This window comes from Glycine max, chromosome 17 (genome assembly GCF_000004515.6).
Source record: "Glycine max cultivar Williams 82 chromosome 17, Glycine_max_v4.0, whole genome shotgun sequence".
In the NCBI taxonomy this organism is placed as follows: domain Eukaryota; kingdom Viridiplantae; phylum Streptophyta; class Magnoliopsida; order Fabales; family Fabaceae; genus Glycine; species Glycine max.
In genome coordinates, this window is record NC_038253.2 from 2,674,377 (window position 1) to 2,696,550 (window position 22,174).

At 32.4% G+C, this 22,174-nt stretch overlaps 4 protein-coding genes and 1 pseudogene across 11 annotated transcripts; 2 read left to right on the forward strand and 3 right to left on the reverse strand.

Annotated features, from left to right (window-relative positions):
* The first annotated feature begins 456 nt into the window (after positions 1–456).
* LOC100808555 (protein REDUCED WALL ACETYLATION 2) lies at positions 457–6,052 on the forward strand. Of its 4 annotated transcripts, none has more exons than XM_041011298.1 (17): positions 457–594; positions 872–1,050; positions 1,284–1,375; positions 1,839–1,979; positions 2,097–2,153; positions 2,241–2,313; positions 2,602–2,760; positions 3,023–3,172; positions 3,251–3,506; positions 3,586–3,707; positions 3,878–3,964; positions 4,048–4,136; positions 4,241–4,303; positions 4,494–4,550; positions 5,090–5,186; positions 5,257–5,415; positions 5,753–6,052. In XM_041011298.1, the coding sequence occupies exons 2-17, from the start codon at positions 1,018–1,020 to the stop codon at positions 5,756–5,758; spliced, it is 1,641 nt and encodes a 546-aa protein (XP_040867232.1). In that variant the 5' UTR covers positions 457–594; positions 872–1,017; the 3' UTR covers positions 5,759–6,052. The 4 variants fall into 4 exon arrangements, with proteins under 4 accessions (XP_040867232.1, XP_040867233.1, XP_003550779.1 ...); XM_041011299.1 differs by having other exon boundaries at positions 1,842–1,979; XM_003550731.5 differs by having other exon boundaries at positions 481–1,050; positions 1,842–1,979.
* An 878-nt stretch (positions 6,053–6,930) lies between these two features.
* On the reverse strand, positions 6,931–11,950 carry LOC100306572 (uncharacterized). 4 transcript variants are annotated; one of them, XM_041010862.1, is made up of 5 exons: positions 11,819–11,950; positions 10,043–10,195; positions 9,483–9,678; positions 8,265–8,309; positions 6,931–7,058 (listed from the first exon to the last, which is right to left on the reverse strand). In XM_041010862.1, exons 2-4 carry the CDS (start codon positions 10,156–10,158, stop codon positions 8,271–8,273), a joined length of 351 nt encoding a protein of 116 aa, XP_040866796.1. In that variant the 5' UTR covers positions 10,159–10,195; positions 11,819–11,950; the 3' UTR covers positions 6,931–7,058; positions 8,265–8,270. The 4 variants fall into 4 exon arrangements, with proteins under 4 accessions (XP_040866796.1, NP_001387397.1, NP_001387398.1 ...); NM_001400468.1 differs by lacking the exon at positions 6,931–7,058 and adding an exon at positions 7,076–7,476 and having other exon boundaries at positions 8,290–8,309; positions 10,043–10,176; positions 11,819–11,909; NM_001400469.1 differs by lacking the exon at positions 6,931–7,058 and adding an exon at positions 7,076–7,476 and having other exon boundaries at positions 10,043–10,176; positions 11,819–11,909.
* Positions 11,951–16,241: 4,291 nt separating this feature from the next.
* LOC100816575 (uncharacterized) lies at positions 16,242–17,003 on the forward strand. Its single transcript, XM_003550883.5, has one exon. It carries the CDS (start codon positions 16,388–16,390, stop codon positions 16,880–16,882), a length of 495 nt encoding a protein of 164 aa, XP_003550931.1. The 5' UTR covers positions 16,242–16,387; the 3' UTR covers positions 16,883–17,003.
* Positions 17,004–18,668: 1,665 nt separating this feature from the next.
* Positions 18,669–20,548, reverse strand: LOC100814616 (serine carboxypeptidase-like 26; annotated as a pseudogene).
* On the reverse strand, positions 20,388–21,324 carry LOC112997693 (uncharacterized). 2 transcript variants are annotated; one of them, XM_026126550.2, is made up of 3 exons: positions 21,100–21,324; positions 20,759–20,863; positions 20,388–20,615 (listed from the first exon to the last, which is right to left on the reverse strand). In XM_026126550.2, the coding sequence occupies exons 1-3, from the start codon at positions 21,301–21,303 to the stop codon at positions 20,559–20,561; spliced, it is 366 nt and encodes a 121-aa protein (XP_025982335.1). In that variant the 5' UTR covers positions 21,304–21,324; the 3' UTR covers positions 20,388–20,558. The 2 variants fall into 2 exon arrangements, with proteins under 2 accessions (XP_025982335.1, XP_025982334.1); XM_026126549.2 differs by having other exon boundaries at positions 21,085–21,324.
* Between the last annotated feature and the right edge of the window lie 850 nt (positions 21,325–22,174).

The following is a 22,174-nucleotide window of genomic DNA, read 5'->3' on the forward strand; positions in this document are numbered from 1 at the left end:
CAGGGTCAAAGCAGAAAGAGAATCAAACAGAGAGATATGGAGTTCCATAATTAGCCAATTAGGGTAAGAACTCAGAAGTCTGTTAAAATTAGACTTGTTCACCTGTGTAGTTCTACGGTAGAATTAAATTAAAAAAAAAAACTTAAAGTATGTTAAATTGAATATTTTTTAGTTTAAATTCAATGAAACACGTACAACACTTTTAAAATCATTTGTGGGGATTGCGATGAGTAGTTGGACGCGAGGTGAATTGGACAGCAAAAGGTTAGGTTAGGAATACTCGTGTCGGTGAAGCACATATGGGAATGGGACACCTTCCATTTCCCTTGAACTTGAATTCTCTTCAGTCTTCACAATTGGACAGGTGCAGTGGCACTATCGAGCTTCACTGAAATGACTAAAATAACCTCCATACTCTATAAATTGTCATGTAAAGTCATCAACTCTATAATATTAGGGGGAGATATTGGAATTTGGAACTCCATCCATTTCCAAATACAAATACGACTTGAATTCAAATTAAAAAATAAATTGAATTTTGTCGGTCGTCACCTACACGTACTACTTTTTCTAACAGCACAAGTGCACAATCCTGTGAGTATTTCATAAAAAATGAAAAGAAAGAATTAATGAAAATAATTAAAGAGTTCCTCGAAAAAAGAAATAATTAATGAGAATTTTATGACATTTGTTTCTCTCTGCTGAGACACTTTATTATTTTCATCTTCTTCAACATAGACGCGCAGTGAGTTCTACTCGTATCTCCTACCGTCACTCACCGCACTCTTCTTGTATTTACGAACACAACCATATGCAGCATTTTGCTTCCTCAAAATTCTCTTCATTCTCACTTTCATTTCCTCAAAATTAGGAATCACCATTCTTCTCCACCAGATCCGGTGCTGGATCATCGTCGAATCGCTCTCTTCTTCGAATGCCTCTCCAGTTCCTGTGATTTCCGGTGAATCGGAATTCGGAACTGCGCTGTGATTCTTCTTCCTTTTTCGATTTTCCGAAATGCTTCTCCTCAGTCCTGTCACTCCCGGTCAGGTACGTATTTCACTTCGATCTTCGAACTCCCTCAGATCTTGCATCGATTCGTGTTTGTTCGCCGCTAGTTACTCGCTTCTGTTTATTTCAGCGTGTAATTTGATGTGATGTGTTTGTGTTTGTGTTTGTGCTAATTTTTTTGCCGCCAGTTAATCGTTTCCGCTTTGGAATTTGACGCGTTTGTGATTTTGCTTCGTGCGAGTAACTGATTTTTCGGTTTGTGATGCTTGCAGGTCTCGTTCCTGCTCGGGATCATTCCGGTCGTCGTGGCATGGATATATTCGGAGATGTTGGAGTACCGGAACAACTATGTCCCGTCCAGAGCGTAAGTTCGATTGACTGATTACTCTTTCGCGGTGTTAGCTTTTAGTTGCGATTACTGGTAGAATGTTTGCAATTTACGGGAATGTAGCGTCTGCGAATTTTGAGAGATTGAAATGATTGCTGTGTTATTTGCTGAGGTGTTGAGTTAATTAGTTGGCCATAATTGAATAAACATATATGTATATTTCGCCATAGTTGGCTTTTATAGTTATGAATTATGATCGCTACCGTTATGAAACTTTTGTTTTCTTTTTTTTCCCCACAATATTAATATTTTAGAATGGAGTTTCATAATCCGATTATGAATGAGCTAATTAAGTGCTAGAGTTAAGTCTTTTGGGAGAGAGAGTTATAGTTTGGTGGTTCTTCCAGAAATGTTATTTTATTATTATCCCAATGTGTAAGAATGAAAGTTCATTAAGAAGTTGTTGCCATGATTTCTTACGGAAGTTGTTCTTGTTTAGTAGGCAATCGGACATCAACTTAGTTGAAATAGGAAGTGATGTTGTCAAAGACGAAGACAGAGCAGCTTTATTGGAGGGAGGAGCTTTACAGTCAGGATCTCCAAAGGCACGGAGCTTAACTGCCTCGCCATCAATTATCCGGTTTGTAATTCATCCTGCTCTGGTTTTGCTTGCTCAAATTATGGTTCTGTAATTTGTTATTTCTGTCTTTGCGTAAACTTAAGACTTACGTGCTTGGCTTTTTCATGATTTCTTCAGATTCCTTTTGATGGATGAGTATTTCCTTCTTGAGAACCGTTTAACACTTAGAGCGATGTAAGTAAATCATATGAAATGAGAAAATTATTTTTATGTGGATCAAACTAATTCTTTTTCATTTCCTCTGCTCTTTCTCTGTGATAGGTCTGAATTTGGTCTCATCTTGGCTTACTTTTATTTGTGCGACCGCACAGATTTCTTTGCCTCATCCAAAAAGGTTCATGACTTCATCACGATAGTTATTGTTTTTCATTTCTTCTGAGCACTATTTCATGATTTTGTGATTGGAAAGTCAGCTCGGCAACCAAATATTTCTGCATATTGGCATTGGCTTTTAGCTTTAACCAAGCTGTTACCTTCTTGTTGTTTCAACATAACTACATCTTTTGTGGCGCTTCATATTTCTTTTTGTTTCTGAAGCCATTGCTTCCTTTAACATACGTCATGACAAGTCACCTATGAATAAGTGATATAATATTTTGTCAACAATCATCTGTTTTTGCAGAGTTACAATAGGGATCTTTTCCTATTTCTCTATTTTCTCCTCATCATAGTTTCAGCAATGACTTCCTTTAAGATACATCATGACAAGTCACCATTGTCTGGGAAATCCATCCTTTACTTGAATAGACACCAGACTGAAGAATGGAAAGGCTGGATGCAGGTTGGTCACTTTTTTTGTTGATATTACTGAAGTATTTTATTCTCTTATCATTTATGATGGAAAAACTTTCTGTGCAAATTCTGAATTATGCAAGTTCAGACCCCCTGAAATTAATACAATTAATATTAAGGGAGTGCAATTCAGTTTGTTCTAGATTTTTTCATCAGATCTGATTATTCATCTCTTTCTGTACTTACATTTAATGTTATAAATTCTTCAAATTTTAATATTCCATATTTTAATAATTTGACATCTGTAACAGGTTTTGTTTTTGATGTATCATTACTTTGCTGCATCTGAAATCTACAATGCAATCCGTTTGTTCATTGCTGCATATGTATGGATGACTGGATTTGGGAACTTCTCATATTATTATGTTCGTAAAGATTTTAGTCTAGCAAGATTTGCTCAGGTATGCAATTTCCTTGAACTATAAAAGCTGACTTTTTAATATTTGGTCTGTACTAACTGCAACATATTGGTTGAGCAGATGATGTGGCGGCTTAATTTCTTTGTGGTGTTCAGTTGTATTGTACTTAACAACAGTTACATGTTATACTACATCTGCCCCATGCACACTCTTTTCACTCTTATGGTTTATGGGGCACTTGGTATTCTCCACAAGTACAATGAGATTGGGTCAGTCATTGCTGTAAAAATCATTGGTTGCTTCTTGGTTGTTATCTTAGTATGGGAGATACCTGGAGTCTTTGAATGGCTTTGGAGTCCATTTACTTTCTTTCTCGGTTAGTAACATTTATGATATTTGACTTCACTGAAATCACAGCAGCTCATGCTAACTGGAAGGGTTCTTTAAACTTGCAGGTTATACTGACCCGAATCCTGCCAAATCACATCTTTCTCGCTTGCATGAATGGCATTTTCGTTCAGGGCTTGACCGCTACATATGGATAATTGGAATGATTTATGCTTATTATCATCCAACTGTAAGTTTCTCATTTTATGTTTTTGAAATATGTCAACATTTAGATCCATCCTCTCTTTGATCGAGTGATGATTCTGAAGCAGGAAAATATCTCTGATTTCTGTCTCCTCTTTTCTTTGCTTTCATTTTCCTGAGTTGAGTACCTTATTGTCTGTCACATGGTATTATAAGGTTGAACGATGGATGGAAAAATTGGAGGAAGCAGAAATCAAGCGCAGAATATCAATCAAGGCAACTGTTGTTCTGATATGTTCATTGGTATTATACTTTTTAATGTCATCATATTAGTATACCTTGCTTTGTTTTATTTTATGACCCTGATCATTTGAGTTAATTTCTAGGTGGGTTATTTATGGTTTGAGCATATATACAAGCTGGACAAGGTCACATACAATAAATACCATCCTTATACCTCATGGATTCCCATAACGTATGTCCATGTTTCCTTAATCTTTTTTTTTTGGGAGGAGGGGCCTGATGAGAGAGATATTCAAGACTTTTTAGTTATTAACATGACACATTTTTATTTGACAGGGTTTACATATGCTTGCGGAATGTTACCCAAAGTTTTCGTAGCTATACACTGACCCTTTTTGCGTAAGTTGTCTTTGTAGAAGTAGAATCTTTTATTCATCTCTCTTTTGTTCCCTTCTCTTTCACACATGGACATGCCTTCTTATTTAATGAGCTAATTTATTGCTAAATGCTGTCAAATTGAACTTTCTTCACTTTGTTTTAAGGCTGGTAATTCATTAACTAATTTTACAATGTTTCTACTTTCTTCTAGATGGCTTGGGAAGATTACACTGGAGACTTACATCTCCCAGATCCATATCTGGTTAAGGTACTCCGAAGCTGATGTCCTGCTTTTAGCATTTATTGATGCTTTACCCGATATCACATGTTTGTCCTAATGAGTTGAGGGGTTGTTTGGTGCACATGCAGTTAGTTGCCCAAGCATACTAGATTCCTAGGCATGAGATGCCTGGATACAAGATGTTTGGGCATTTAGTATTTCACATGTTTGGCATGGTAGAATAGATGCCTGGATTCATTTATATGTTTGTTTGGTTACACTCAATGTTGATCATCTAACTTAACAATGAGTATGCTTTGCACTAGAAATGGGGGCAATGATGATTTAAACTGTTGATGATTACCTCGTCCTTGAGGGGTGAAAGATTTTACTAAAATTCCTAGCTTTTCAGTTCTAAATTTTTATTCTTACAATCTTACTGTATGTCAAAATGGTAAAATGCTTAACATACATTCATGTCCAATTACTTTCTTTCATGCTTGATGCAACTTGTTTACATGTGTAATTATTTTTGTTATTTATCAAATATATTAATTGTTCCTTTCTATTATGTTGGCTGATTTTAGGTCAGGTATTCCAGACGGGCAACCCAAATTGTTGCTTTCCCTGATCCCAGACTACCCAATGTTGAACTTCATGCTTACTACTTCCATATATGTTGCAGTAAGTTAAAAGCACAAGTTGGATTGAATTTTTTTATGTTGATTGATTCTGATTTTAACATTCTTGGCAGATTTCCTATAGGCTCTTTGACCTGACAAATACACTGAAAATGGCATTTGTACCCAGCAAAGACGACAAACGTCTTGTACACAATTTAATTACAGCAACAACAATCTCAGTTGTTTTATATTCTTTGTCCCTCGGCTTCCTTAGGGTACCTCAGATGTTGGTAAGGGTTATTGCAATAACTTGATCTGGTCTACTGACTTAAATTGTCCTTGCATCTAAGTAATTTGCAGTCAATTTGTTAAGCTCATACTTGCTTTCCATACACAACACTTCTGGCGGTAAGAACATAATTTGGTGGTAACAATTTTTGAGACAATTGTGACGCTTCTGGTGTTGTATGGGACAATTCTGAGTGTATAATATCTAGTAATATGCCATGCCACGACTATAAAGCCAGATGCAGCCCACTTGTGTAGAACATTTTAAATTTTATTGTTTTACATTTGCATTTGATGTGCTATACATTTATCTAAATCTAGATACTCATAAATTCGCAGGTTTAAACATTTGAATATGTATATATATTGTTGCAAGCTTCCTGTGGACTCGGAAGAATTTTCGGCAGCTGCTACAATTGGTTTGTCAGGCCAACTCTTTACCGAAAGATGCATTCATCTCTTTTTTGTAAGTTAAAGAAGTAAGAACTTGTACCAAAAAAAAAGAAGCAAAAATTAATCATTCTAATAGGCTAATAGCTGCAGTTTTAGGGGGTTGAAAGTTGTATAGATATAAGAGGGTGGGCGCATGGCATCGCATTTTTTCCTCTATATTATGCAACATCATTTTTTTTGTTAGTATTGTAAAATGATCAATCACGCCCCTATATCACCATCTACTATTTATGTCAAATAGTCGATGAAACTAGGTTATGAGGAGGAACTAAAATTTTTGCTAGTTTGTCACTAAAAACTGCCTTTTGATTACCGAAAGTTGTTTCGGGAGCTCAATAGGGTCAAGCATGCTTCTAGGCTTTGGGATTATACCTACTTCTATTAACTTTTAAAACCTCGACTAGATGGTGGCAAATCCAAGCTTATATTATTTCCTTATGTTGGGAGTCTGGGACAACTTATTACTGCTGGCTAAGACCAATATGAGGTAGCAAATTATGTATGGTTCTCGACATTAAAAAGAGTATATTATTTGAAACCTTTTTTAACCAAATATTATTTGAAGCCTAGTCATTCAGTGTTCAATAGTTACATTTTTTTTTACTGAAAGTACAAATTTAGTTTCCAAAATAATGTTAAAATATACATATTTAGTTATAATTGAAGTGAAGTTCATTTTAAACCAATATGAATATCTACTTTAAATAACATTGTCTCTACACATAAAATTAATTAGATTAGACTCATTTTAAGTGAAGAAAAAGAAACTTTAAATTATAACTATAGAAAGTTAAACTCGTGAAGATGTGCATGTGTATAACAAATTACTCAATTAACTATTATAACGATTTTCTTTAAGTATAAAAGGAGCCGATTATTTTTAATATATGTATAAATTATCATATACAAGACGTAGAAGCTTGATAGACGGTTACTGGTATTGGTATGCGATATTTCTTGGGTAACACAATTCAGATTGCATACCCATGCAATCAGGAGCTCAATCATATAATACTGCGAGAGATTTTATTCTCACTGAAGTTGTATCAAGCACTGGAAATAAGTTTGGTAAATTGCAATCTATCATATATATTTTTTTTTAGAAGAGCAATTCACTCTATCTTACAAAACAAAGATCTTCAATAATAAGCTCTGGAGAAAAAAGCTTCAAGAATATTCTCCTGGAGATCAACTTGACAGCCACAAAAAGAGAGATGACATTACTTTCACATTCCATTATTCAGATTATACATTATTTTTTTGACAGAATTCAGATGAAACAAACTATTTTTTTTGGTAAAAAAAAAAACTGGAAACATTGTGACCGTAAAATTTAGAACTAAGTAATATAATTGCTTCAGTTTGGTCCATAAAATTTCAGGACCGGTCTTATAGCATTAGCAAGTAGAGCTTACAAAGTTTAAAAACTGGCAACATAATGAGAGCTATCCAATAACTTGATGAAGTACATGCATTATGTCAAGAATCAAGATAAAGAACAATTGCCTTCTTAAAGCAGCAACAGAAGTCAGAAGCCAACAATTGCCTTCTTTAGAGACATTTTGTGCACGATCCTCCGTCAAAATATATGTACAATGTCGAATGCAAATCTTTATTTTGTCAAAGAAGCACAAAATGATAGGCAAGAATTCAGCTACGAGTCTAGATACACTCCGTTTTATTTTTTAATTTATCTCAAAATATGATACTTTAAAAAAATTAAGAATTTTAATTTCCCCTCCCTCAGTTATACTCATTTGTTACCATCTCACCTAAATATTTATAAATATATTTACAATTATATTTTAACTCTTATTTTAATAAAGAAACTTTTGTCAAAAAAAAATGTTTAATTATTAGAAGAACATCTCCAATGAGATGCTTAATTTTGAGCAACTTATGCTTAAGTATTTTTTTTCTACAGAAACATATGACGTGAAATTGCTTATATAAGCACAGTTGCTTAACAACATTATATCATAAATAATATATTTTCAAGCATTGTAGGAACCATAAAATTAATTTAAGCACTCACTTTAACAATCTTAGTATGGGAGGAAATTTTTGTTTAAAATGCGAAAATTAAATGAAATTATAAGACCCACAAAATTATGATAAGCAACTTATATAAACAACTATTGTCCATGCTCTAATAAGGTAATTTTGGAGGAATTTTTTCCTTGACAATGGCTTCTCAAGAGCATCACAAATTTTCCACCATTTTATTTAACTTAAATTTAGGATCACTACTTAAAATTTCAGTCACCCAAAAACTTATCACATTCACGAGTGAAGTTCCGTTGAAAGTTTAGGAAAACCTAATTATCTTAAATAATAGTCATATATATAAGCAATTTATTTGGGACAGATATAAATTGAAACAGAGATGAAACTTTACCAAGTATTATAAAAGAGAAGGATACGTCCAGAACAGCACGAATGACTGCAGAAGTTAAAGAACAAAGTTAGGGAACTGAATACATGAACACAAGCAGCACAAACGACAGAAATACAAAAATTACAATCTAAATAAAAATGTAGCTTAACCAAGAAAAAGGAAAAATATATTGTAATGCTGACCCAATAACATAGGGTCTACAAAACATAATAACAAGATCTCTGGTTTAAAAAATTACACAAATCTTCTTCACTTTACATTCTCTACGCGATTACAAAGAAGGGCTTATTTTAATAGGTATTCAAGTATATTTTGTATTGGGCAAACCTCCCACTTTATCTTTTTAGCATTTTGTTTGACGTTTAACAAATAGTTCATCAATGTTGATCAAAATATCGAGTCCCAAACACAGTTCTTAGGAAGCAACTACAAATATGTGCAGAAGTTGGCAACTTGGCATATTTTAAGATATACAATCGATATTATAAGCAAGTTATTTTTTTTAATAAAAATGTAAATATCGATTTTATAATAACTGACTGATGAAGTAGACACATACTCGATAGCTAATCAAGAAATGAATTTAAAACAAAATAAATAACATTTCTTTATTTGATGAGTAATAGCAAAATCCAACAACTGTAGACTTTATGGTATGAGTTTGCTAAGATAGAGATCATAGAATAAAAACATGTCTAGAGAAGATCACAGGATCTTCCCTTTTTTTTAGCATTGAAGATGGTAACGGTACCCTCATATGTGACAGTTTAAGCTAAAATTTAGAATTGGCTCAAAAAAATAAAATCACCGTGTTAGTGTAGTGGCTGAATTGGAGATGATCATAGAAAACAAGTTAGCATGTGTCTTTCGGGATGCACCTTTCTTTTTTGGTCAACGCTGACAAGTTAGTATGGCTGGAATGTTGAATGGGCATGGTAATCTTTATGGATCCTGGGAGGATCATAGGCCAAAGGGTGGGGTATATTCTCTTTATGGAGGATGCCTAGCATATTTTATCTTGCTTCCCTCCTTCGATTTCACATCCAAAACTACAACACTAAAGGTTCAAGCACTGTTTTTGAACTTTAATATCTATTTTTGTCCTCTGTTTTTATGTACTTCTCTACCTTTGTTATCTAACAAACTTTCTTGTTTTATCAAACAAAAGATGTCCGCCATACACAAACCAGAGCGCATATAAACAAAAAGAAAACCTACCATTAGACCACCTAGGAAGCCATCAAGTAGAACTCGATTCGAGGAGTCAAAGTAGGAGTGGATTGAAAATCTGGCTTTGGCTACAAGCCCAAGTGAAGTAACCATCATGAGAAGGAAGTAAAATACAAATCCTTTCAAGCTTGTGAACCCCAAAATTCCAGCAACAACTCCACCAATTATAGACAAAAATGTTCGGCTGCAACAGAGATAGGAAATATTTTGAAGGTGAACCTTAAATACAGTTAAGCAGATTACTTAAAAAAATAAAAACTCCCTCCACTCCTCTTTTTCTAAGAGTTCTCTGTATGTACATCTCATGCATACCGATGACCATTTGCACATAGAAACATACCATGCCAAACCATTTGTATTCAAATTAGTACCTCACAAATTTTGGATACCCTTCTTTCCTTTCTCTCTGTTAGCTGGTGTGTGGAACCCCATAAACTGGGAGAGAAAGAAAGGAACAACCCCCCTCCCCGTTTCAAACCAAGTATAAGGCCCCTAACTAAATGAATTCATTCAATAAAGCATTAAACAAATCTGCTGCCAAAACAAACCTGTAATAAATAATTTTCATGTTGCTTTGCATATTTTCAGCATTAAAAGTGAGTAAATCATTCACTCCATCCCCTGGTTTCTTCTTTGATGAACCCAACTCAAAAGGTCCAGCCATACTATGTGCCTGCCTTGTCTACTCGAATAATATGTAACTGTTAAACGAAATATCAATAACTATTGGATAGTTATGGGTAAAATATAAATAAATCGTGTTGCTGAGTTTTTAAATAAATATGAAATATCAATAACTATTGTGCTGTTTTTAACAATAAGTAATTTCAAAGGGGGCATGAGCTAGTGTGATTGGACCATAAAGTCATGAATTCCAACCTATTACTTAAGTAGAGTCATTAATAACTAACAGGTAGCATTGTTCACAGATACACATACATGCACAAGTAAAAGTTCAGCTAAGTGGTGTTCAAGTGAAACTTCTAAAAAAACTACAACAATAGCCTAATCCTACCAAGTGAAATCAATTACATAAATCACACTAGTTAGCGAATCATACATATTTTGTATTGCCTGGATATAAGTCATGCAAACATCTTTCTTTTCCTAAACTTTCAACAACACTTTTTTTGGCACTCAATCATATAGTTTATTTCAAGTTAATAAAACTCATATGTCTTTCTTTACTTCAGCACTACCTTTCAGTACCTTTCCATCAACTCCTGTAAAAGGTAAATAGTTTTTGTTGTAAACTGTTCTAGCATAAATCTAAATGATTATCTAATATTCTCTTAATCTATGTTCAATCATTTTTTCCTACAACTTCTTAGTGTGGCTTATAAGTTTTATTCTTCTGTAGTTCAAACAATATGAATATCTTCTTTGTTCTTTATATATAGGAACTAAAGTGTTCATCCTCCACTCATTTGGCATTTTCTTAGATTTCAAAATTCTATTAAATAGTTTAACGAGCCAAATGATATCCTTTCCTACACATTTCCATATTTCAATAAGAGTACCATAAAGACCAACAACTTTGTGATTACCCACCCTCTTAAGAAACTTTTTTTCCCAATCTTCTAAACTATGTAAAAATTAACCGAATAAAATGGTAAAAGCAGAGAACACCATATATATATAAATTAAGTCCTTGATTTAAATTAAGTATTTAGTCCTTGATTTAAATTAAGTTATAATTCAATCGTTTCAAACTTATTTTAAATTCTCCATTTTATCTATCTGGTAGGGACCAACGGAACAAACTTGAATGATTCACGGACTGAACAATATACATAATTTGAAATAGGAACTAAATTGCAAGCAAAGTGCATGTCCAAAGATCAAATATCTTTTTACTCTAGATTAAACACGGTTGCTCTTTCAAACACCAAACCGTGATTAATAACATGAAGTTCAATGCTAAACGGTGAGAATTCAGATCTAACATTCTGCTATGTACACTTTTTGCTGTTTGCCCTAACATCGATGTTGAAGCTTGTACATGAGATGCAAATTTTGTTTAGAGCTAGTACTTAGCTAGAAATTATTAATTTAATTCAACACAAGATTACGCGAAATATAGCTCAATCTCTTAAACAACCGATTCAGTTTATCGAATCGAGTCGATGACTACAAACTGAACAGTCTTACACTTCACAGTTCACACACACATTCAGAGTGGATTAGAAAACTACAAATCAAGGAAGAAAAAAGAACACGCAATCCCTATCAAACCAGGTGAAAATCGATCGACGAAGGAATGAAAAATGAGATTCAAGTTGGAGAGATGAAGGATTCGGATGAGATCTGAGAGAAGAGCTTACCTGGATCTTGTGCTCGTCGTTGTTATCGTTGGAGAGGTGCAAGTGCAAGCACAAACGTGAGAGCTAGTTCAGTGTTATCGTTCATGCCAATGTTACGATTTGTGATTCGTGCGTATATATAAGCGGTCAAAGCATAATAAATAATAGATTAAATTATTTGGTTGATCCTACAATTCATATGTTTTTAATTATTATAGTTTTAAAAGTGTTTTTTTATCTTTTAATTTTTTTATTTCTTATAATTTAAAAATATTTTTTTATCGTTATCATGTATATTTTAATTTTCTTTTAGTTTATATGATTTAAGAATAATCTTTTTAGTTTTATTATAATTTGTATTTTAATTACCTTTTATTCCTTATTAAAAAAATATATAAAAATAATTAGTAATAAATTATCAATTATTTTTTATTATAAATTATATTGTAATAAATTAATTATAAATTATTTATTAATATGTTTGTAATTAATAATATTATTTATATTTTGATGAAAATAACTAAGAAGGAATTAAAATATAAAATATAAAAATTAAAAAAATAATTTTCAAACTAAGAGAATTAAAATACAAATGATAAGAATTAACAATCACTTTCAAATTAAGAATTAAAAGAAAATTAAGATGTAAATTATAAAAATTATTTTCAATCTATATGAACTAAAAAAATAAATCATAAAACTATACGTTAAAATAAATAATTAAACCTAAATAATAAAACTGTGATTCTCCTTAAAAATATCATTAAAAAAATATTGATTCATGTTTACTTGAAAATAATAAATAAAAGGATACATTCTTATTCCCGATATTATATATTTTTTTCAATTAATGTTAACAACACAATTCCAAATTTGTTAATCCGTTACGGCAAATAGATTTTCCTAAAAAACACAAAACTGCAAATAGATACAGCGATCGTGTAAATTTTACATTATTGAATGAGAAATCATTTAAAAATAATTTATTCATTTATTATAACTTAGAATACATAATTTAGAATTGTATTTTCCTCTTTTTATTTTCAATTAGAGATATATTCGATGGGGTGAATTTTATAGGAAAGGTTCTCTGTCCTTACCAAACAATACTACTACACAACACAACGTATATTCATCACACAAATTAATTAAAAGAGGATTTAAAATGTGTTTACCTTGAAATAACCTTATTTTATCACCAGCAATGAAATAAGAGAGACACTTTCTTTATCTCAAAATAAATAATAATTACTTTACATTATTTTTTATACATTGTACGAATATTTTTAAATTTACGCAAATTTTATAAATGAAAATAAATTAAAAATTATAGCAGATATTATTTTTTGGTACATAAAGGATATTTTATTAATTATATTATATAGAAATATATTGTTTAGAATTAATTTGCAATGGCGGTTTTGAAGCAACAAATTAAAAAACCTGTGATTAGTGCCTATACTATATATATATATATATATATATAAAATAAGGTAATTAATTTTCTGATAATGAATTCAATGCAACATATATATTGCTTATTTAATTATAGCATGTTGCCTGTAAAACAGATATAAGATGGTTTGAAGATGTACATAATTTAGGTTGCTCCTAAGTAAGATTTGGCTAGACGGCCATTTGCTCCTTTAGAGAAGAAGCTACCCGGGACACGTTCATTACCTCCATTTAGTATCCTCAATATTTCTTGTACATTTCTTGAATATGAAAGTGAATCTTTATCAGCAGCAAGCACATTAATTTCCTGAAACTTTTCCCTCATAACCTTCCGATTGAGGAACTACGTACAAGACCCTCATCTTTTGTTCGTTGGTTGCCTAGCTTGTTTCTGAGGTTTGAAATGCGATTGGTGAACTCTTCCACAGTCACTTTATATGGATTCACCCGTTCATATAACATTGCTCGAACAACTGCATCTTGGCCTGCCTCTACTCCTAGAAGGCCAGCTACAAGCTGCGGCACATGCACAAATATAATTGGGTGACCCGTGTGCTTAATATATGTTGATATATGTATATGGGTGAAAATTGATAGAGGATAGCAACAAAAAAAATAGAAGGGCTAATTTTCTAATTGGTAAGATTAGGAAGGTTCATTAAAAGTTAAATATATGGACCTGTAGTTGACTAGTACTAGTACATCAGAGAACAACACTACAACAGTGTAACATCTACTTTTTAAGCCCAACGAATAAAAATAATGATCCTCAGAGGTTATATAGGAAGTGCGGCATCAGGCAGTTCAAAATCCAACAACAGGATTCCTAAATTACAATCTACAGAAGAAGGTTTCATTAATTGGTTCATCAGTCATCACCAGAAAAACCTGGTTAATCTCTTGCATTCAGCTCTTTCTTCAAAAGAAGGATTGAAATAAGCCATAATAATTTTTTGTGTTAATTGCACTTTTTACTCTAAATTTTTTAATTTTTGACAAATTTTACCTTTAAATACAAATTAATTTAGCACATGTTACATCAACTTTTTTTAAAACTTACCCCATTTTCAATTTTCAATTACCATTAATTGGTTCACCGTTTATAATTAATTTGTTTAATTAGGTTTTTATTATTAACGTTCCTATTATATTTATTTATAACGTTAACTTGTCTCCCTCCAACTCTATATATATGGTTTTTCATTATGCATCGAGAAAAATCCTTCTCTCTCTTCCTTAAATTTTTTTCCCTCTGTATATGAGTTTGAGTTGTGTGTCTTACTAGTATGTTACCTCAATCAATCATTAATATGAGAGATATATATAGTACTTATTGTTAAATGTTGCCCATGACAGGCACAATATTTTGAAGATATATATAGTGTCAGAGCAGATAAACTATTAAAACATAGGAGTATTAATATAAAACTTTTTAGTATACTCTTATTTGTACATTATATTTTTACTAATTAAAATTTATTAAAAAAATAAAATTATAAGTAGACTTCATTAAATAAAAAGTAGGCAAAATTGTATTTTGGTTTTCCTACTTGTCTCCAATTTCGATTTTAGTCCCCTTTAAATTTATTCACGAATTTAGTTCCCCAATTATGTCAAATCCCTATAAATGTGGTCCACAAGCCCAAAGTTGAACATTGACTGACACAAAAAAATGTTGACTGTTTTGATTGGACAATGGATAGAAAAATGTTAGAATTGACTCTTGGACACACCTTTTCATGTCCAATTGGAACGTGACACATGACGATCAACATTTCTTTGTGACCGTCAACGTTTAAATATGGGTTTGAATATCAGATTTATAAAATTTGACATAACTAAAGGACTAAATTCGTAAATAAATTTAAAAGGAAACTAAAATTGAAATTTTTACCTAAAAAGTAAGACCTACCCATTAACTTATGCCGCATCTGTTAAGAAAGATCTAACTATACGATCATTTGCTCATCTAAGGTAGAAGTCACCAGGGACATTTTCATTACCTGATCCATCTAATATCCTCAGTATTTCCCTTGGCATCCTTGCATAAAAAGTGAATCTTGGTCAACAACAAGCACATTACCTAACACTTTACTCTCAACACCTTCCGATGGAGAAACTATAAGACCCTCACTTTTTGTTCCTTCCCTTCCTAGCTTATTTGTGAGCTCTTCAATGTGATTCGTAAACTCTGCCAGAGTGAATGGATGTTATTCATGTGTACTTGATCTTGAAGCCTTTTTTATTAGAGAATTTGGAATTTGAAACAAAAATTGGTGAATTTCATTTTAACTATCTTTAATATTAGGTGTATTAAGAATAATAATATTTGCACAGATTTATTATTTTTACTTCTAGAAGAAATGATTTTGTCTCTAACATTTTTTTTAAAAAAATGTTTATGTGTGCAGAGACGTATTCAGAGATGGAGAATGTTGTTACGGATCAATTTTGTCTCTGAAAGGCCAAATTTTTTTCACCTCTAGACAATAAAATCGGTCTCTTTCATACACAGACTATTTCCGTCATTATTAAGGTTTTTTTTGGTAGTGTCTCTTTCATATAATTTTTTTAATTATCTAATCATTTTAATGGCATCTAGAATTATACACTACAATTTATTCCTTTACCGAGCATTTTTCATGTAAAATTCGTTGTATTTACCTTTCATTATGTGCTCCTATGATATTAATTTGATAATTTTTTATTACTTAATAAAAACCTATTAATATAAAATAAACTTATTCAATATCTTAATATTAATATAACAAAAATAATTCAGTAATTATCAAGAGGATGGTGGAATTTAGAATTATTAATCCTTACTAGACTTATCTCAGACCGTCTGGGAAGAAAGAAAGAAGAATAAACTGTTTGGTCCCATCATGAAGTATTGGTGATACCTAATATACCCTCGTATGTTCAATTCGGTCGCATATTTCAGGTATATATATAACAAAAGTATATTATAAAACCTCAATTCGGCGAAAGCGGTGAAGGCCTCAAAATTTATCCACTCTCTTAATGTCCAAGCTCATCTAATAAACACCATACACATGCACCACCATATATATATAGGCCAATTTATTATACAAGCCAAGCTTCTATATATAAACATATAAACAGCAATTCATAATGCACAAATTAGGACAACCGATGTCTCTCTTAACAGATGAGTTGAAGTCCAAAGCTGAGGTTTACTATGGGGACAAAGTTTGCAGGGAGAAGTTCTCTTTGTTGCTGGCAGAAATAGGTCTACCTGATGGGTTATTAACCATTCAAGACATTGAGGAATGTGGTTATGTCAAGGAAATAGGCTTTGTTTGGCTGAAGCTCGAGAAGAAGAGAGAGCAATGGTTTGATAAAATACTTGTTTGCTATGATACAGTGGTCACTGCTTATGTGGAGCCAAACAAGATTAAGAATCTCACTGGGGTGAAGGCTAGGGACTTCTTGCTTTGGTTCACTTTGAACGAGATTTTTGTTAAGGACAATCCAGAAGCTCCTGTCATCACTTTCAAGTCTTTGGTTGGTTTGTCTATGTCTTTTCCATTGTCATTGTTTGAAGCAGGGAAAGAAGCCAATAAGGAAGAAGCAAAGGAAGAGAAGTGGTGGAGGATGATCATGTAATTAGTGCAAAAAAATAAATACAAGTATAAAGTAAAATTTTATTTGCAATTTTGTATATATGATGTTGTTCATCGGGATCTGATTATGCTCATACAATTAATGCACTTTTATATTTTTTTAATGATTTATTCGCTGTAGTTCATTAAAAAAAAATAGTGAATGTCTTTAAAATATGAAGCGGAAGAAAGAGAATATGCTATGTAATATTATTTGTTTCGTTTAGAATATGCCAAGAGGTGCTTATTGTACTCTCTTTCCAAATTCTTCACGTAATCCTCTTCGCAGAGGCGTGTGCCTTTCCTTTGCATCAATGCATGGCATACGTGAGACGAGGGAAAGGGGTAATTTAGAGTCGTGTTTCTGTTTGAAAGGAACATTTAATTTTATGATGGAGACGCTAATTAAGTCAAATGACAGGGTACATATAATTTGTGGTTCAATCTACTACTATTATCTGTCAAGCCCATGTTCAGATAGGAACACTTTTAAAAGGAGGGCCAAAAAATGCATCTCACTTTTTCTTAAATTGGAAATTTGAATTAATGCTGCTGCCTAAATATTTCAAATTTTCTTCGTTGTTATTTGTGCCATATAGTGATTTATCCCAAGCCTTCCTATTGAAGATCCTCACTTGGGCCTTAGCAGGCCGCACCAAAAAAGAGGAACCCAAATTCTTTAGAACGCCTTCATCTTTTGCAAATTGAAACAATTGACCCTCCGGCGAACCATACTTTTGAAAGGTCAATGTTAGAACTTTATTAGAGGAGCAAAGTTTTACATGATGAGGGAAAATATATATTAGGAATAGGAAGGGGGTAAAACAATGGAAAGATCTTCGTTAATAAATCATGAGGCAATTACACGATCGAGTTAACTTAGACGACTTTAAGGTATTAAGTTTGTAGGTTATTTTTATTTATATGTTGTTCAAGTTTTAAGTAATTAAGTGCGAGTTGATTGCATGGATACATTTAATTTTTGGCATTGTGTTTTTCATTTATTAATATTGATACGCATGATTATGATTCTCGTGAGAAAAATTGGCAACAAAAAATGCTGGCACAAGTGCATAGCTAGCGCTGACTATCCACGAGTAGTAGGAAGATGCTGAATGAGGGAGAGAGCTTCACTGGGCTTCTTAAGTGGCACCATGTGACCTGCTCCTCTCACTGTCACATATGTCAACCCTTCATATTCCACTATTCTTCCTCAAACCTGCATTGTTTCATTTTCACCCATTCTATCAAATTCCACAAAATCAATATACAGTATAGGGAATATATTTATTTTGGAATAGATGACTAACGCTAAAATACATGGTCCTAAAGATAAACACAGACACAGTCAATTCTAAACTATCCACCTCATTCTCGAGGCATAAGGGTACTTGTCATTGTCAAACTATGTTCATGCATATATGTGAACTTTGGTATGATGAATTATACTGATTTTACACGTGTATGTTTGTATGCATTTATTGGCTCTTGATCAACACTTCACTCACAAATATCATTTTCTTTTAAAAAACCTTACATAAAATATTATTACACCTAAATTTTTCTTTTTAGATTACAAATATATTTTATTAAAAATAATTTTATTCGAGTCAAATAAAATTATTTTGTTACAAAACCCAATTGAAGCTCTAATTGCGTGGTGCATTTTTTAGACATGTATATATAATAAAAAAAAGTGAGAAATATAAATCTTAAATATATTTTTAATTAGCACTATCAATTTTTTTTATATTCAACTTTTGTAACAGAGCATATGAGTGCGTGACCCTTTAGCCGAAAGCAAATAATTCCCTCATGTCATTCAATGCAACGTGTTTATATCTAAAGCTGAACAACCATATGCATAACTTATGAAGCATATAATCACAGAGGAATAAATGTAGTGTTCCTTTTTCTTTTCATTTTTAGGAGTTATTTTATCATTAGAGAGAGAATACAACTAAGAATACCTGTAAATCCATATCTTAAGCCCACCCTTGATGAGTTTGGTGTAGATAGGTAGGACCCAAAAACAGAGATGTTGTAAGCTTCGAATATGGAATTACTAAGCAAAGAAACACAGAAATTAATTAACATTCAATATTCATTGCTAAAAATTAAGAAAATTAATGAAGGAGCTAATTCTAGTGCTTACTTGCAAACCTTCCATGTTACGTTAACGTTAGTGCCTCTTCTGATATCTACATGAAAAATGACTGAACATCTTTTCTACTGAAATATTCTTCTGCATAATTGGAATAACAAGGGTCATAGCCCCCAAAAATTCTCATCCTCAGTCTATAATCATTTCTCTCCTGCAAGAAGCAAATTTTCTCTCAACTTAAACCACTTGATATGAAAATCAGTATGATCATCACTATAATGTGTGACATTAATTAATTATATACCTTGGTTGATGATTCAGGATTGTTACTGTTGCTATGATCAGCTATTGAGGATGTGCTGTTTAGACGACATGCCGGGGCATAAATGTTGAATATGTCAATTTCGGAGTAATCTAGGAAGACTTCGTTCATGGCCTTGTTGCATTCATTAGGCCAATCAAATTGTTTAAAATCACATAATTGTTTTGCTTTGTCGTATTGCTGGTCTGATATAACTGCGTGACTCCATGCATATTCCAGCACCCCTTTATAGTCATAGTAATCACCAGTTTCTGGGTTCCCTACCTGAATATGTGAATATATCCACTTAGAGAGCAATGAAATCATCTGGGGGTGCACTTTCCTGTATTTTTTTTTCTTTTTCCCAAAACATAGATATATTTCCTTATGTGATATTGATATTGGTGTTGTTCTCTATTCACAATTCATAAGTGGAGTTTCACTAATCCAAGTAATAAAGGTTTATATTAAAGGTCTGCATAGGTTACTGAAGTAAAAGTGTAAAACTCTGATTTTTGATTGGAGAATAATGCTAAAAACACTTGCATCTGAATTATCTTCTTTTTTTCTTCCTTTTTCTCCTTGGTTTGGGAGGATTTACTTACAATAAAACCTTTAAGATTAATAGAGGGGTATTTGTTTCTATCTTTGTTTCGATCAAAGATTAACTCTGCAAGCTGAGGGATATAGTGACCTGGAAAATATGGACATTAAAAATGTGGTTATGCTAGTAATGTAAGTGACAGAGAAATATCATTATGAAGTTAAACACTAACCACCATAGCTTTCTCCTGATATAAAAAATTCCCGAGATTTGAACTGTGGGAATCTTTGTAGCCAATTCACCAAGAAATTGTAGGTATCCTCAGCTGATTGAAGTAGCTTGTCAACAAATATGGCAACTTAAAATAATCAACAAGATCAGACAAATTTATCTTCTGTAAAGGAAACTCACCCACAAAATTATCCTCTAATATGGTGAAATCAGAAGATGTGTTAGTATAAAAAAATCCAACTCCAACAGGGGACTCCACAAATAACAAATTTGCTTCGGCAAGGGGTTTCAAATTTCCAAGTAAGCAAAATAAATCAGCATTCTTTCCTCTCTTTTATTTTATTTTATTATAGCAGTACTTATTAGCACAGTAATAATTGTTTGTATACCAACGAGATAGTGAAAGGCACAAAATTCGAAGATGGAAATAATATAGATATGCATAAACCTTGATTCCAGGAGTAGGTGTTGAAATGTAGTCCTTCCCCATTTTTTGTTGACTATAAGAGGTCCAATCTCAACAACTGCACCAGACCCAATGGAGGAGCATCCGGGTCCTTCCAAACAAACCAATCAAATGAAATGGCATCAATACAATAAGATATCTAACTATAACCTTAAAGGAAAAATTAAAAATTAAGTAATAATATGAAGATGGAGGTTGACATGTGACAAGCTTGATAACAAAAAAATCAGAGACCTCCATTGAGCCAGAGAAGGAGAGGCTTCTTGGATGGTTCAGATTGAGCTTCAAATAACCAGTAGAAAAGGGTCCTCCCATGGTTTTCATTGACAGTGATGTAACCTGAAAAGTGTGATACTGAGGGGCTTGAAGGTTGGCCAGGAAGATCAATTATTCTATCAGATTCATATGTTTCCACATTTATTGCAGATGCTTTAATGAACAAAGTACTTAAAAGAAAGAAACATAGGAACTGGAGACACAAAATAACATTCATGTTCGTGTTCATAACTGCTACTAAAATAAATCGACCTCTTTGGTCAAAACACTATTTGATTAGTTACTCTTATAGTTCTAACAATGGTGACTGCGAGAATTGAGATCAATTGGAATTGTTGGAAATGGCCAATAATGTACACTTGGAAGCCTTGCCCACACGAGCCCATCAATTCATTAAGTTGTTTGACCTCAATGGCACCATGATGATGCATGTCACTGTTCTTTTTATCAATATGGCTAAGTTTATTGTCATTTCTCACTCTAGCTCTTCCGGTGTCAGGCATAGTGGTGGTGGTCCCTTATTATGATCAACTAGAATATATCATATAATGCTTTTGAGCTTATCTTTATAAAAGAGTGTAAAGGCAAACTTATTATTCGAAGCCGAGAATTCACTGCATCTTTTGATTGACTCACTTGTATTTTTTTTGTTAACTTCATCAAAATGCTCTTTCAAATTAGAGAAATACTTATTCTAAAGGTGTTTAGTCAAATGTTAGTTTGTAAATTTTGTAAAAAATATCTAGAAGATTTTGTACAGTCTTTTCTCTTTTCTTCATTTTTACATACAAAGTTTTGTTACCTAAATATATACAACATGATAGTACCATAATATTAGATTTATCATGCGCAGTTTTGTTAATTATAAATTAAATAAATAAAAAAAATTGGACTAACAAGGTTAACTCAACTTAATCTAGATCATTAAAATTTTGAATTGGGCTGGACCAAAAAAGGTTTGGGCTTAAATTTTGAATGTCAAGCCCATTCATTGAGTTAATTAATTAGGCCAATCCATTGAACTTGGCCTATTTTAAATCTCCGAAGGTGCAATTTTGCATTGTGAAACATGTTATTTATTATTATGATATTCATTTATTTGCCTTATAGAGATAGCTTTCAAGTGTAATTATCCAACAATGGTTTTGAAAACTTTTTAAACTTATTATAAAAGACAGATGCAATAGTTTTTTAATTACTTGGCCTTCATCAAAACCTTTTCTTATTCGGTGGTCACATCCTTCATTTTTACTTGGCTCTTTATTGTTTGGTATTCATCAAAACTTCACGCACAAAGGTCGTATTCTATACTAGTGCAAAGTGATGTATTTACTTTTGCAATAGGCTGTATCTACTGCAAAAACAGTAAGTGTG

What these genes read in the sequence shown, in the direction of transcription:
- LOC100808555 (XM_041011298.1), top strand. Translation starts at nt 1,018, where the DNA reads ATGCTTCTCCTCAGTCCTGTCACTCCCGGTCAG. An exon ending in CGTTTAACACTTAGAGCGAT is followed by an intron (nt 2,154 to 2,240) that starts GTAAGTAAATCA and finishes TCTCTGTGATAG; the next exon opens with GTCTGAATTTGGTCTCATCT. An exon ending in GTCTAGCAAGATTTGCTCAG is followed by an intron (nt 3,173 to 3,250) that starts GTATGCAATTTC and finishes TTGGTTGAGCAG; the next exon opens with ATGATGTGGCGGCTTAATTT.
- LOC100306572 (NM_001400468.1), bottom strand. Translation starts at nt 10,158, where the DNA reads ATGGCTGGACCTTTTGAGTTGGGTTCATCAAAGAAGAAACCAGGGGAT. An exon ending in ATGAAAATTATTTATTACAG is followed by an intron (nt 9,679 to 10,042) that starts GTTTGTTTTGGC and finishes TCTCTGTTGCAG; the next exon opens with CCGAACATTTTTGTCTATAA. An exon ending in GCTTCCTAGGTGGTCTAATG is followed by an intron (nt 8,310 to 9,482) that starts GTAGGTTTTCTT and finishes TAACTTCTGCAG; the next exon opens with TCATTCGTGCTGTTCTGGAC.
- LOC100816575 (XM_003550883.5), top strand. Translation starts at nt 16,388, where the DNA reads ATGCACAAATTAGGACAACCGATGTCTCTCTTAACAGATGAGTTGAAG.
- LOC112997693 (XM_026126549.2), bottom strand. Translation starts at nt 21,303, where the DNA reads ATGCCTGACACCGGAAGAGCTAGAGTGAGAAATGACAATAAACTTAGC. An exon ending in CCATTGTTAGAACTATAAGA is followed by an intron (nt 20,864 to 21,084) that starts GTAACTAATCAA and finishes CACACTTTTCAG; the next exon opens with GTTACATCACTGTCAATGAA. An exon ending in CCTTCTCTGGCTCAATGGAG is followed by an intron (nt 20,616 to 20,758) that starts GTCTCTGATTTT and finishes TTTGTTTGGAAG; the next exon opens with GACCCGGATGCTCCTCCATT.